At 41.2% G+C, this 15,318-nt stretch overlaps 1 protein-coding gene across 2 annotated transcripts in view; it reads right to left on the bottom strand.

The window, feature by feature from the left end:
* PTPRM (protein tyrosine phosphatase receptor type M) overlaps positions 1 to 15,318 on the bottom strand; it is a 720,054-nt gene that overhangs the window by 529,550 nt on the left and 175,186 nt on the right. For both annotated transcript variants that reach the window (XM_057698229.1, XM_057698230.1), the window contains exon 2: positions 10,945 to 11,067. In XM_057698229.1, the coding sequence (XP_057554212.1) occupies positions 10,945 to 11,067 (123 nt within the window). The remainder of the gene's footprint in view (positions 1 to 10,944; positions 11,068 to 15,318) is intronic.

Here is a 15,318-nt window from a genome sequence, read left to right as displayed (position 1 = left end):
AATTCAAATAAATTAGCATTCCTATCTGAACTGACTCATCCAGCTCAAGTAATGAATTCACATGTCAACGGTGGGCTGCCCCAGTGACCCACCCGCTGAAAAATACAAACTGTATCATTTTGTTTTCCAAATAACAAGCATTGATTGCAGTGTTAGAAAGGTCACTTGTCATCAGCTCAGTCATTGACCTGCTGGCAAATTGCAGCCTGTCACTCCGCAGTGAGAGGCAGGACCATCGGGGAAACTCGGGCGCGTTGTGTTTCTACAGTACAATTGGGGAGGTGACACCATTTCCACGAGGTGTGTGTTTAACAGGATGGGTGTCACAGTCAACAGAGATGGGAAGAGGAAGTGGCATGAAAGGAATGACTATAGGAGAGGTCTCATCATTTCCCAAGATCACCCCCAGAAACCTTATTGATCTCTGTTTGCCTTAAAATTGCCCGGATCAAACCCAGTCTATGCCTCCAAGTCTTATGCCAAGGATTTCAATATTTTGTACATTTTCTCTGGGTCACAAAAGAAAAGATGTTCCCTAGAAGGAGCCAGGAAAAATCAAATTAAGAAGCAGCTCTCTATTAGGAAACCTGAAACATTCGAATAAGAACAGGGCATTGGAAAAAACAACTTTCCGTGGTGTCCTCTCGGAGGGCACCACTGTATTCACGTACCACCCCTCACATCTGGGGCAGGATCAGTTGCGTAATGAGTGGTCTGGATGTGTTGCCCATCACAGAGAGGGGTTAGGATGTCCAGCTGGCAATTTAATTAAATAGCCATATTTATTTCCCTTTCGATCACTTCTGCTTTTAAATATCACTTTAAGATATAATTTATCACAATTTCCTAGGATAAAATATCAGTCAACTATGCATTAAAGGCCACTTATTTAAAATAATGATCTGTACAATCATTTCATGGAGCTTGCCAAGAAATCCTTTACAAATTTTTCTGTGTTCAGCCCCAGATTATGGACAAGATACAAATGAATGCAAGCATGCATCCAAAAATAAAATGTAATAATTCCTTATGCATCTTCTTACAAAGTTCCAGTTAGCCACCAAAATATCTACCAATAGGATAACAATCTTTATACTTGATTCACCCACTGAGGCATAAGACCGCAGCGTGAAGCATCTGTCCTATTTTAGAAAGTCCTAAAATTATATCCCTGAAGTGTGTCACTGTACATCGGCCCATCAGCTCCACTAAACCTCTCCAGTAAAGACCAAGGAATCATCCAGAGATGCTCAGAAGGGAAGACGGGGTCAACCTAGGTTTTTTAAATATAAATATTTTCGATGTGATTTGGCAGGATAGCATTTTGCCTACAAGGCATTGGTGGATAAGAATTGCATTGGCAGTAAGTCAGGGAAGCTCCATGTGTCTGTTTCCCGTGTTTACTTTGCACTTTTGCTTAGTTTTAAAACTATACAAAAGTTGAAGAAAGAGTAGTATAATAAATATGTATACATACTTCACCCAGATTTAACAACTGTTAACATTTTACCACATTTGCACACATCCTCTCTCTCACTCACACACACACACACACTTTTTAACGTGAATCTCCCAAGAACAAGGGAATTCGTCTACATATTCCTATGCTTTGTGACACTTACTTACTAACCAAATTTTCTTATCGCATCTTTTCCTGATCCCTTGCATGAGAAGTTCTTTCTTTTCCTCTCTGCATATGGAGTCAACTTCTCTCTTGTTCTCTGTCAGAAATCGAGGGTCAAATCACCTCCTTGCTGTGTGTCCTTCACCAGCTCAGGTCGGCCTTTGAGAGTCCTTCCTCCAGCCTCACCCCCACCTCCCCATCCACGATGCCCGCAGTCCCGCCCCGTCCACTCGTGAGCAGCCCTGGGCAAGCCTGTGCCCCACCGTCCAGCACTGCTTCAGGACAGGGTGCTCCTTCCACCCAGAGGCCCACTTGCTCCGGCCCCACTCCTCATGTTCTCCCAGCCCTCCTCGGGTGCCACCTCTTCCTGGAGGCCTTTCACCAGCCCTCTCCCCAGCCTCTGTCTGGGCAGCAGCCCAGCCCCCAGCGGAGCACTGCCCCACCACTTCTATTCTCCTGGAAGACTGGCCCCAGGTCATCACTACATCCAGTGCCCAGAGCACACACAGGGCCTCACAAGCGGGAGTCCCAGAGAGGGGAGGGCCTTCCATCGCCTCTTAGTCTTACAGTGAAAAGAACAATCCAGGCTTAACTAGCTCTTCTTTAAATGTATTCATCTCTTCCACTTCTTGGACCATGGAAGGTCCCGAAGGCACTGAAAGGGGACCTTGCCCCTGTGATTGTCTTGCCTGTTGCAGGCTGGGGGTGGGACCAGAGCCACAGGGCCACACAGAATAGCCCAGCCTTCCCTACGCCGGTGTCTGTGTGAGGACAGCTTCCTGCCACCAATAACCTGCCAGGGGCCTGGCCAGCTAGCACATCAGCGGCCCACCCAAAACTACTCTGACCCAAAGACCCTGCCCTCCATCAAGAGAGGCTGCCGCCCACTGGACCTGAAGGAAAGACTTCCTCAGGCCTTGGGCTCTCCGGTCTTCAGCGCATCCCCACCCACCGCCACTCTGTAGTCCAGGGTAGCTGAAAAGACTGAAAGACTGTCCCCAAGCGTCCCATCAAAACCCGCTGTTCCTTCTCCTGACCTTCCTACATTCCAACAATGGGGCCAGGCCCAGCTCCAGGGCGCCTGCACACAGAACACACAATATGTGGGCAGTGGCCAGCTCCTGGGTGTGAATTTCTCAGCCTGGCATCACAACAGCCCGGTGGCCCCATGGCCCTGGACCCCGCCCTGGACCCTTGCCCCCTCCCTCAGAGAGATTTACAGCATCTGTCACGATGAGCCTGCCTGTTTATTCCATTACTTGGTTTCACATAACTCTTATGATGTCATCTTGCACAATTTTATGGGAAATTAAGCAAGAAATAAACCTATTTTAAAAACACATATTTATATATACAGGCTCCATTGTATACTTTTTAGCAAATATTTAAAAAATAGCCAACCACTCTTCTTCCTTTTTGTAATAGTTTCCAATCAGCCAAGACAGGAATTTAGAACAAATCTAAAGGATAATGTTTGTGGAACACTGAATGTAAACTACTGAAATAAGTGGTCATGCAGAATATACTGGCCCCCTTGAAACACTTAACTATTAAAAATCAAGACACTTTTCAAAAAAGAATGACTGCCCTGATCTTGAGAGTCTTTGCATATAAAAACTGAATCATTGAAAACATTATGCCAAGTGAAATAAACCAGACACAAGAGGACCACTACTGCCTGATCCCTCTTACATGGGGTACTCAAAGTGGACCAACTCATAGAGACAGGAAGGAGGACAGTGGTGTCCAGGGGGTGGGGGCAGTGGGGAGGGGGAGTTAGTGTTTAATGGGTGCAGAGTGTCAGTTGGGGAAGATGAAAAAGTTTCTGGAGATGGATGGTGGTGATGGGTGATGGGTGTGAATGTACTTAATGCCACAAAACTGTACTGTTAAAAACAGTAAATTGGGACTTCCCTGGCGGTCCAGTGGTTAAGACTTCACCTTCCAATGCAGGAGGTGCGGGTTTGATCTCTGGTCAGGGAGCTGAGATCCCACATGCCTTGACGCCAAAAAACCGAAACATAAAAAAGAAGCAATATTGTAACAAATTCAAAAAAGACTTTTTAAAAAATGGTTCACATTAAAAAAATCTTAAAAAAAAATAGTAAATTGCATGTAACATGTTTTTACCTCTCAGTGGAGCACACTGTCTACACTTATGTTAAAATGAGTCCACCCAGAGCCGCTGCTGTTTAACTAAGAACTCCCCAAAGATCACTGATCTGAAATGGGATACTTCTCTTTTGTTATCATCTAAAGTTATTTTTCTAAATTTTGTAACTTAGAAGCTTCTGGCAGGATGCAATCCCAGTCCAGGTTCTTTCACTGTGTCTCATTATTCACTGTTTCAAAGTTTCTGGAAACCCATTCTAAGCATCACTAGGGTGATGTGAGTGAGATGCAGGGAGAATGCTCATCAAGGACCATCTGACACCTTGGATGTCGGGCAGGGACCTCACTATGGGACGCCTGAATGAGATGCTCAAAGACAATAAAACGTTTCATTTCCTGAGTTCCGTGACCAGAAATATTCAGAATCAACTAAAATAACACCAAATTCAATGACTCCCCCCACCCAATTTTAAAAGTATTTTATAATATCTTTTATTATAAAGTTATACTTAATCATAAAGAAAATGTGTGATGTAGAAGTGACAGGGCAATTACCCCAAATCCTACCATCCTGACAAAACAATTCATATTTTAATGGACTTCTTTCAGCTTGCTTTTTAATCCATTCAAAAATTATATGAAGATCTATACCTTTTGTTTCTTATTTGGTATCACTTAGAAGAGAAAATAGGAAATTGGCAGGAACTGCCCACTTGACAGAGAGTGCAAATTAAGCTAAGAGATGAATTCATACCAGTTGCTCCTGAAAAGTTAATAATAACAATAAAAGGAGGACATTTCATGAATTCTGTGCTGGGCCAGGTAGGAGGCCAAATTCCTGAAGTGGATGGTTTTGTCTCCCCTGATCAATAACCCCATGAAGCAGGTTCTAAACACCTTTCCACAGCCTTGGGGATCCTGTGGGGCTGACAGCACCCCTCCCCTCAAAGAGCTCCCCCTGCCTCAGCCTCTCTGCTCCCGCTCTTATCCTCCGGGAGGACCACTCAGCCTCCAGGCCTCCTTGTCCCTGACGGGACCCCGTCTCTGCTCACAGGGTGGCTGTTCCTGCCTGCTGTGCCCATCCCTCACTCAACCCTTGTCCTGATTTAGTTTTTCCTTCACAGCCCCAAGCTCCCCATTGCTGTATAAGTCTGTCTGCTTATCACAGCCTGCCTGCCTCCTCCAGGGGAGACAGTCAGCAAGAGGACAGACTCCACTATTGCCGCTACAGCCCCAACAGGCAGGCCCCTGGCCATCACTCCACAAATATGTATCACTAACTAATCCTACACCATGACCTGAGAGCTGAGGAGCTTCCCAAGGTCCACAGCTATGAAGACACAGAGTCAGAATCTGACCCAGGGGTGGGCAGCAGTGCTACGGGAGGAGCCTTCGTGTTCATTTCAAGAAGATCCAAACAGTTGCCACCTGGCATGAAGGCTGTCCATCCCCCTCACTAGATGCAAGTGCTCAGGTGGGAAGTTCCCTCCCTGACACTCAGAACAGCAAAATCAGAGGCTTTTCTCTCACCTAGAAGCCTGGGCAGGTGCACTTTCTCTGAACATCAGTCCCCTTGGGTGTAAAACAGAGATAACATCGCCGATCTCCCAGGGTCTTCATGAGGATCAGAGAATACACAGCAAAGAAGCAACTGCTGTCAACTGCTAGGAGTCCTGTACGTGTACAAAACTACTCTGGTTTATAAGGGAGGATTACTAGAAGGTGCTGCACTGCCACTTGCCTGGGATTTCGAAATTTTTGCTCGTTTTTGCTTTTTGCGTGTTTTTAAGAGACAGCACAGCCAAGAAAACTAAATTTGATGCTTTGGTGTGCTGAGTCTGATGAACTGAACTTCATATTACCTTCTACATATTTATGTCCAGAGAGTCATTAATTAATGAGGGGAAACATGATCTTACAGGATCTGATCTTTTGGCAATCCAAGAACGATCTCACCAGACTGAGAATGTAGGTGCATCACTGGGGAGAGGCTCCTTACTTGGTTTGCTCAGTGATGATGCCCAAGTATCTCTAACCATGCCTCACACATAGCAGGTGTTCAATAAATATTTGTTGAATGTTGACAGATTCAAAGAATGAATAAGATAATTAAACAACTGTGTGAATGTTCTGTGCCAAAAATATTACCCACTAGATACACACTGAAATTTAAGCAGGAAAAATGTCTTTTCAAGCCTAAAGTCTTCTGCTCTTTGTCACTCACTAAGCCCTGGATAAGCCCTGAAGTGCGAATACATAGAGACATCTTCCCCAGTAGGAAGAAAATATGCTTGATGAACGCACCCCAGGAGGAAACTACAATTCCCTTGTCTGTCAATCCATCATCTTTCCCAAAACAAATATATGCAGTCATCTTTTCTTCTATTTTCTGGGTCATCACACTAAGAGTCCACACTGCTCTACATCTTGCATGGCCCTCTCTCTGCCTTTCACATGGACACCCATGGACATGACTCAATCCTCAGTCACGACATCTTCACGAAGATTGGCAACCCCACCATTCCCAATCTGCATTATGTAAAACTGAGATGTGGAGGCCAAGTGAGGTTGCCCAGGATGCACACTATACAACCGAGAAGAGCAGTGAAAGTAGTATGTTCTCCCAGCACTAGGGCCCAATTTACCTTTTTAGAGGTATGATGTCTTACGGGGACCACAGGAAATATAAATAAATGTCAATTTTATGAGTATCAAATGGCTATGGCTGTAGGCTGCCTTTACATTTTTAATATTATGGATGAATTTATTGTTTAAATTTTTACAGTCAAACAAGATCACATTTTCTAATACATAAGACATGGAGTATGTTAAATATCCATTTCATAGAAGTGGAGCACTAAGGTCCAAACACGAATACTTTAACAAAATATAAATACATCAACCATTCTCAAACCGTGCAGATGTTTTTGCATCATGAAAGACTCAATCAATATTTCTTAGTCTACATGGATAATTACACTATGCACTGCAGTATATAAAGGGACAGAATGCAAGGGTTCTATCAAAATGTAGGTTATTATTTGGTTACTTAATCAAGGGTTCTTATGCTCAGAGATAATCCTTACAATAAAGTTTGAGAGAGCTGCCCATTGCTAACGGAGCTCAACATATCTGTGAAATGAACCACATGCCTTCCAATAAACGAGAAATCACGTGTCGCACACTTTCACCATCAGGAAACCTGTGTGGTTCAGAACGAGCTGCGAAAGTATCATCTACCATCACATAAATGTTGGCTTCAAATACAAAAATAGTAAATGGCATTTGGTATTTCTTTTCCATTAACTCTGTATTTCCATAGCCAACATCACACCATCAGAATAGTTATCAACCAACTTGGATAAAGCTCCAGGCTGTATTTAAATATTTTAAATGTGGTTAAAAATAACCTTCCATGTGACAATAAAGAGAAACAAACTCTGTGCACGGAAGCATCATTTTCTAAAAAGGACACAGAAAAGTACAATTTTTATTAGAGTAAATTTAAAAATCAGAGTAGAAATTTTAGTCTATCTCACTGTTATAACTGTTTAATTCATCTTGACGAATCACCTGCTTATTAGAACCATGAGCTCCACAAGGATGTTGGTTATAAACAATAAAGAAGGTAAGATGGAGAAAATTCCTAGTCATCATGTTTTTTTTTTTTCTTATTGATTTTAATAGCCTAGTGTTTGGAAAAGAAACAATCTGAAAGTGAAAGAAAATGTGAAATAATGTTCATATGTTAATAGTTATAATATGAATACAGAAAACCATTACAATATAAGCCAGGAGTCCAAAGCAACAATTATAAGCTGATGCCAAAATGGTCTAAGACAGAGGTCAGCAAAATTGTTGTGGAAAGGTCCAGACAGGAGATACCTAGGCTTTGTGAACCCCGCAGCCTCTGTTTCAACTACTCAGACTACTCAGCTCTGTCACTGAGGCCTAAAAGCAGCCACAGCCCATACTTAACAAAAGGGCTTGCCTGTGTGCCAATAAAACTTTGTTTATGGACATTGAAATTGGAATCTCATGTCTCACAAAATAGTATTATTATTATTATTATTTTGATTTTAAAAAACCATTTAAAAATGTAAAAACCATTCTTAGCTTGCAAACCACACAAAAACTGGCTGCTGGCTGGATGTGGCTGGCACAACATAGCTTGCAAACCCTGGGTCTAAGGTATCACAGAACTAGCCTGCACCTGCAAGACCAAATACAAATACATGTGAGAACAAATCCAACAATAATTTAGATAAAAGTTTTTAAAAATTAGCCCTTAAAAAGCTATGGTTGTATCTGATTTTGCCACACATTTACCCTGAGAAATTCACAAAAATCGTTTCTGTTTTAGTGTAAGAAGGCCAGCCTTGGAATTTGGTTTTGAAAGAAATAAATTTCATACCTATTAATGAAAAAGGAGGAGAAGGAAGAGGAGAAAATCCTGAAATTGAAGAGTATTTAAAACTCATGGCTGTATATACATATTGTAAACTCAGTTTTGACATCTATACCTTAGGATAGTATATGCACGTTTATAAGACGGTATCTATCTCCTTATTTCTAACAATGACATTTCATTGAGAACTCAACTTCTCACTTCTGGTGGGTAAGTCAGCTGGGCCCAAGTCCACGTCCTCCAATACATTGGGCTTACAATAAGAAAACTGCTTTAGAATACTTCTAGTCTATACCATACTTAATTTATGCAGGCTTAGACTGCTCACTAGTTGTATTTTTGTAACCCTCTTTCCCAAGTAGATAAGTTCCTAGAAAGAATCATCTCATAACCCTTCATCTCCCTCAGTTATCATGATTAGTATACACAAGGGCTCAAAGAAGTTTTTTTAATGACTAAAATTTGTTTAACAAATAATAGGAGAAAAATACAAGTATTTGCAGTTTTATATTATGGTTAACATTTTAATCTGATGGAAGAACTATCCACTTTCAGAAGCCTTATCTGGACCCGTGCCCACAGGCATAGTCAGAGGAGAGAGGAGCCCACTCCCAGTCTGTCCACAACTCCCTCCAGACCTGCTGACACCCAAACCACCAACGAGTCCCAGCCCTGACTTGCACCTTGTTTGGGGGTAGGTATTGAGGATACACCTTATGTAACCATCAGAAACCAGATGGAATTGACAAAAGTGTTAGAAAAGAATAGCATTCAAAAAATTAGTAAAAAAAAAAATTTGAAATAAAAAATTACTAACACAAAATTGTAAATCAACTATACTTCAATTAGTTTTTAATATGAAAAAAAGAAAATAATAACATTCAGAGATCTTAAGTTACAAAGTCCTAATATTAATTGCCAAGTATGTTATTAGTCAACAGAAGTAGAATAAATTCAAGCAGAACATTTAAATGCCCCCACTTCATTCTTCCAAAGGCAAAAGGGCCTTCAAAGGCCAAATATTTGCAAAGTCACTTCACCTGTATTGCTTCAGTTATCCAACTGACTCTCCCAGGGCACAACTGGTCTCTGATACACGTTACCGTTTTTGTAACGGCCTCTGGTAGAAACCCATCTTTTCTATATTTAAAGCTTGGACACCTTGGTCTGAGATAGTATTATGGGACATCGGTAAGAAGAAAAGGACAAGAAGCTACTCCTCCCCCTCCTTTATGGAAGGAGGTGGGTCGTCCTGTATCAAAAATACAACCAGTGGAGGCTGACGAAGAGCCTGCCTTATTGGGGGCTCCTTTGTAAAAAGCCCATTTTTCCAAGTCAGGCTTCAATCCAAAGGACCACAAAAATGAAATCAAGTACCTACTGTGGGAAATTACAAAATATTCACCAAATTAGAAGATAATAAATGACGAAAACCTGAGTGCACTCTTGTGGAGAAACCTCCCAGGAAACCGGACTGCCCTCCCCAGCCTTTCTGGACACAGAGTCCAGAGAGAGAGCAGTGAGGACAAAGGCCTTCAGGGTGAGAAGCCTGCTTGGGAAAGGACCGCTCCGCCTGAGGGGGTGCTGCTAGGCCCTCCTCTTCCCCTTCCCATCACTGACAAGAATGAAGCCAGACTGGAATTTGGAAAAACAACTAAAGTACCACTGACTCAAACACAAGTAATATTCAAAAGCATGTACGTATAAGAAAAAGAGACAGAACGGGAGGCTGTCCGCTGTGGGGAAATCACCAAGAACTAGGAAGGATCTGGAGTCCAGTAAAGCCACATGCTAATTAAGGAGCTCCATGTTCCTTTCTCTGAAGTTATAAGGAGTTAAACATGGGAAGGAACTGGGAAGAACATGGCAGGCATCATAACTGTTAAAGCTTGACTAAGAACAACATTAAACCCTACTTCATGTTCAAAAGCTACCTTTCCAAGACTACTTACTAAATGCAAATATTGCTACATTTAGATGCACAAAGACCTTAATAGCCATTAAAAAATATAAAAATTGTGTTTTATCTGAAATCCAAACCAGAAAAAACACGTCTTCCAGTTTGAACCCTGAATGGGACACAGTCACCACCCCATTTGTCAAGTGATTCTGTAAATCTAAAATTTTAAACGGATGTGCAACACTGCAGCCTAAAAATGGTGTCCATTAAAATGATCAAGCTGCAATCTGATTAGGGTCTGTGAGTCACCATCTTTCTGCTCTTCCTTCCAAAGAAGAAGTAGAACTCTCACTGGTGTTCGGTGGATCAAATGGTTCTCACTCATCAGAAAATCTACTAAGCGCTTCTACAGTGGAAAAAGGATCCACACGTGTGTAAAACCATTTTATCAGAATGCTTGCAAGACCACTAGCATCCTCCAGATTCCCCAGGTACCAGATGAGTCACCCCCAAGGTCTCCTATTTGACGGAGACTTTGTTATTTGGATTCCCCAGGCAGAGTTCCATCCACTAAACACATTTGCCAGAAGAGATGTCAATCTATTTCCCATATTTTCTGCTACTTGGATAAAGATCAACTGGGTAATGGCCATTCATCTAGCTCAGTTGTATCCAAAGATAAAGGAAGTAAACTTTAATTACACTTTAAAGGGAGAGATACAAGGGTCAACTCTTTGTCATTGGTCCTCTTGTACCACCCTCACTAGCTAAGTAGCTGTGCCACCACACTTAAAGACCAACACCCTCACTCACTCAACCAATACCCAGTGAACATTTACTGTGATTAAGACTCTTGTGCACCTTTGGCTTTAAAAAGAGAACTTAAAACTAAAAGCAAACCTGATGGCATCCACGGGTCAGAGGTTGGTTTGGTCAAGGTGTTCACCTGCTCCCAGTTGAAGTCATCATCTTCAGCCTGACTGTATCCACACATGCTATAAGGCTCGTCAAAGAGGCAACCACCTAAATGTAAAAGAAGGAAGTGCAGCGTTAATAACGACCAGACCTCTGGGATAAGATATGTTGACTGCAGGGAACCATAAAGCTACTTGATGCTGAACTCAATTTGATTTGGTCTTTTTGCTAGCTAAGCACTAGCCAAGCACTAGCCATACCTTGTCAATAATCTTATATTATACTGTTCCCCCAAAAGAATCCGACATCTGCATAATCCAATTGAAAGTAAGACCTAAGCAGATTTATAATTCATATTTTCCAGACTCATATGAATTTTGCATAATTGGTCTTGTGTTCAAAACTTTAATAGAACCATCCTAGGTATTCAACATGTTTTCAATAGGAAAAAAAAAAAAACCATTATAATTTTTCCCCAAAAATGAAAAGAGAAATACTTCCACCATAACACTGGAACACTGGTAGGGGACAAAACACAGTAGAAATTATGGACATAGCTTGCAAAATATTTTTCTAAGGATTATTCTAAATCTAAGGTAGAAACAGGTTTTGCTTTACTACTTTGGAGATTTGAGGTCTCAAAATTAAAAGAGATTATAAATTTGCCTACAGTCCACACAATTTTGAAAGGCAAGAATAAATTCAAAACTAAACACGTGGTAAACATCTGCTTGATGTTGAAGCTAAAAATGAAGCTACTGAAAAAAAGAAACAAAGAATAAAAGAAAATGCAGTATATGCAAAGCAGGTCTGCTGTCTCAGCACCCTGGGCACACTGATGATTCTAAGTCTCACCCCACATCCTCTTAAATGTCTCCTGTTAACTTTGAATTATTATAGCATCAAATCTTTCCCTCAATGCTTCACATTGCCAGAGTGAAGGATTATATTGATCATCTTAATTATCATGAAAATTCTACTGCCCATTATATAATGTTATTATATCAATTTAAAAGATTAATTATAATCACTTGCCAATGACGAGAATTAAGGGTCTGGTCAAGAAAACACAAATATAAGAATATAATTACACTATGATTGTACCATATGCCCTGGCAGCAAAAAGATAAATTAAACAATAATAATAATAAAGCAATTGCACAAACTCAGAGGTAGAGTCACCTGGTCCAATTTCCATCCACATGCTTATGTCAATTCTATAACCTCCTAGACAGACAGACAGCTTCTGAACAGGTGGGCACCCAGCATTTAGAAAAGCATCCCTCCCGTGTAGACAATTCCACTTAAAAATGGCCCAAATGCCACTTCGTGAAATGTATACCCATTTATCTTAGCTATTTCCTGTGAAGAAATAGTGAAAAATCTCAGCTCTTACACAGGAAAGCTGACTATTTGAGAAGAGCCGTCAAGTTCTATGCTTTTGCTTCTCTGGGCAAAACAAGCTTTGCTCCCCTACCTCCCACTAGAAGATTCTCAAACGTCCGCCATCCTGGCAGGGGTTCTGAACACTGTCTGGTATATCAGCATTCTTTCAAACCAGTGACTCCCAGCACTGCAGCCCGAATTTGACTACTTCCCTTGACCTCAGACTGTCAACGGTCCCAGCTGAGTGCTGGTCCATCCCGGGATTCCTGGAGGCTGGAATCCTACACTTCTTCCTTGTACCACTGCCATCGAGCCATTTCTCCCCTTTGCATTAAGGGAAGTGACACTTATCCTTTCTAAACCCCATTTCACTGTTTTCAGGGCATCTCTCCAGCCTGTTGAGAGCTTCTGGGATCCGAATTTTGTCATTTGGGTGTTAGTCATCCTATCTAGATTTGGGTGAGCTGCCAATCTGATTAAGGATGCTTTCTGTCGGCATCCAAATCCCCAATAAAAAATGTTCAACAGGGCAGAGACAAAGAACCTAGGGCCATTTTAAGATGTGCCCCCCAGCTTTCTGCCTCTGTCTTAGTCACTGGCTCCAGGTGTGATGGTGAAATAGGTAGCCCTGGACACTATACTCTGGAACACTTTTAACAGAACTGGCCAATTAAACATTCAGCTGGGAACAGAAAACTCATTACCAAGATACAGCATTAACTCAATACTTCACCTTGACAACAATTGGTAATTTATACACCTTTCTTACTCAGCTTTAACAAGTTCAGAAACAAAGTGGATTTGTTTCAAGCATGTAATACTAATAACTTGCCAATTTAGGGTAAGAAATGTTAGAAGACTACGCAAACATTTATGAGAAATATTTTCCCTTGGTTGCAAATCCTAATTTTGATATAGAAAATAGCTTCAGTGTTGTAGGAAAAAGCTCAAACAGCAGTGGCACTACTAATATTCAAAAGAAAGAAAGAACCATGAATTTTGACAGAAAAGGGGCCCCCCAAAGAAAACATAGATAGCACTTTGATGATAGTCCTGCCATGGGATATAAAATTAATGCACAGAAATCTCTTGCATTCCTATACACTAACAACGAAAGAGTAGAAAGAGAAATTAAGGAAACTCTCTCATTTACCACTGCAACAAAAAGAATAAAATACTTAGGAATAAACCTGCCTAAGGAGGCAAAAGATCGGTGTGCAGAAAACTATAAGACACTGATGAAAGAAATCAAAGACGATACAAACAGATGGGGGGACATACCGTGTCCTTGGATTGGAAGAATCAACATTGTGAAAATGACTATCTTACCCAAAGCAATCTATAGATTCAGTGCAATCCCTATCAAATTACCAAGGGCATTTTTCACAGAACTAGAACAAGAAATCTTACGATTTGTATGGAAACGCAAAAGACCCTGAATAGCCAAAGCAATCTTGAGAAGGAAAGATGGAGTTGGTGGAATTAGGCTTCCTGACTTCAAACTATACTACAAGGCCACAGTGACCAAGACAGTATGGTACTGGCACAAAAATAGAAAGGAAGATCAATGGAACAGAATAGAGAACCCAGAGGTAAACCCACACACATATGGGCACTTTATCTTCGACAAAGGAGGCAAGAATATACAATGGAAAAAAGACAGCCTCTTCAATAAGAGGTGCTGGGAAAATTGGACAGCAACATGTAAAAGAATGCAGTTAGAACACTTTCTAACACCATACACAAAAATAAACTCAAAATGGATTAAACACCTAAATAAGGCAAGACACTATAAAACTCCTAGAGGAAAACATAGGAAGAACACTCTATGACATACATCAAAGCAATATCCTTTTTGACTCATCTCCTAGAATAATGGAAATAAAATCAAGAATAAACAAATGGGACCTCATGAAACTTAAAAGCTTTTGCACAGTGAAAGAAACCATAAACAAGGCAAGAAGACAACCCTCAGAATGCGAGAAAATACTTGCCAATGAAGCAACAGACAAAGGATTAACCTCCAAAACATATAAGCAGCTCATGCAGCTTAATACCAAAAAAGCAAATAACCCAATCCACAAATGGGCAGAAGACCTAAATAGACATTTCTCCATAGAAGACATACAGATGGCCAACAAACACATGAAAAGATGCTCAACATAACTAATCATTAGAGAAATGCAAGTCAAAGCCACAATGAGGTATCACCTCACTCCGGTCAGAATAGCCATCATCAAAAAATCTAGAATAATAAATGTTGGAGAGGGTGTGGAGAAAAGGGAACTCTCCTGCACTGTTGGTGGGAATGTAAGTTGGTACAGCCACTATGGAAAACAGTTTGGAGGTTCCTTAAAAAACTAAAAATGGAACTATCATATGACCCAGTAATCCCACTCCTGGGCATATACCCAGAGAAAACCATAATCCAAAAAGAAACATGTACCATAATGTTCATTGCAGCACTTTTTACAATAGCCCAGACATGAAAGCAACCTAAATGCCCATCAACAGATGAGCGGATAAAGAAGATGTGGCACATATATACAATGGAATATTACTCAGCCATAAAAAGGAATGAAATTGAACTATATGTAATGAGGTGGATAGACCTAGAGACTGTCATACAGGGCGAAGTAAGCCAGAAAGAGAAAAACAAATGCCGTATGCTAACTCATATATATGGAATCTGAAGAAATGGTACTGATGAACCCAGTGACAGGGCAAAAATAAAGATGCAGATGCAGAGAATGGACCTGAGGACAAGGGGCTGGGGTGGGGGGTGGGGGGCGAAGGGGAAGTTGTGATGAAGTGAGAGAGTAGCATAGACATAGATATACTACCAAATGTAAAATAGATAGTTAGTGGGAAGTTGCTATATAACAAAGGGAGATCAACTCGATGATGGGTGATGCTTTAGAGGGCCAGGACAGGGAGGGTGGGATGGAGTCGAGGGAGGGAGTGGATATGAGG

This window comes from Hippopotamus amphibius, chromosome 11 (genome assembly GCF_030028045.1).
Source record: "Hippopotamus amphibius kiboko isolate mHipAmp2 chromosome 11, mHipAmp2.hap2, whole genome shotgun sequence".
In the NCBI taxonomy this organism is placed as follows: Eukaryota; Metazoa; Chordata; class Mammalia; order Artiodactyla; family Hippopotamidae; genus Hippopotamus; species Hippopotamus amphibius.
Note: the sequence above shows the minus strand (reverse complement) of the source record. Positions and strands in the feature narration are given on the sequence as shown.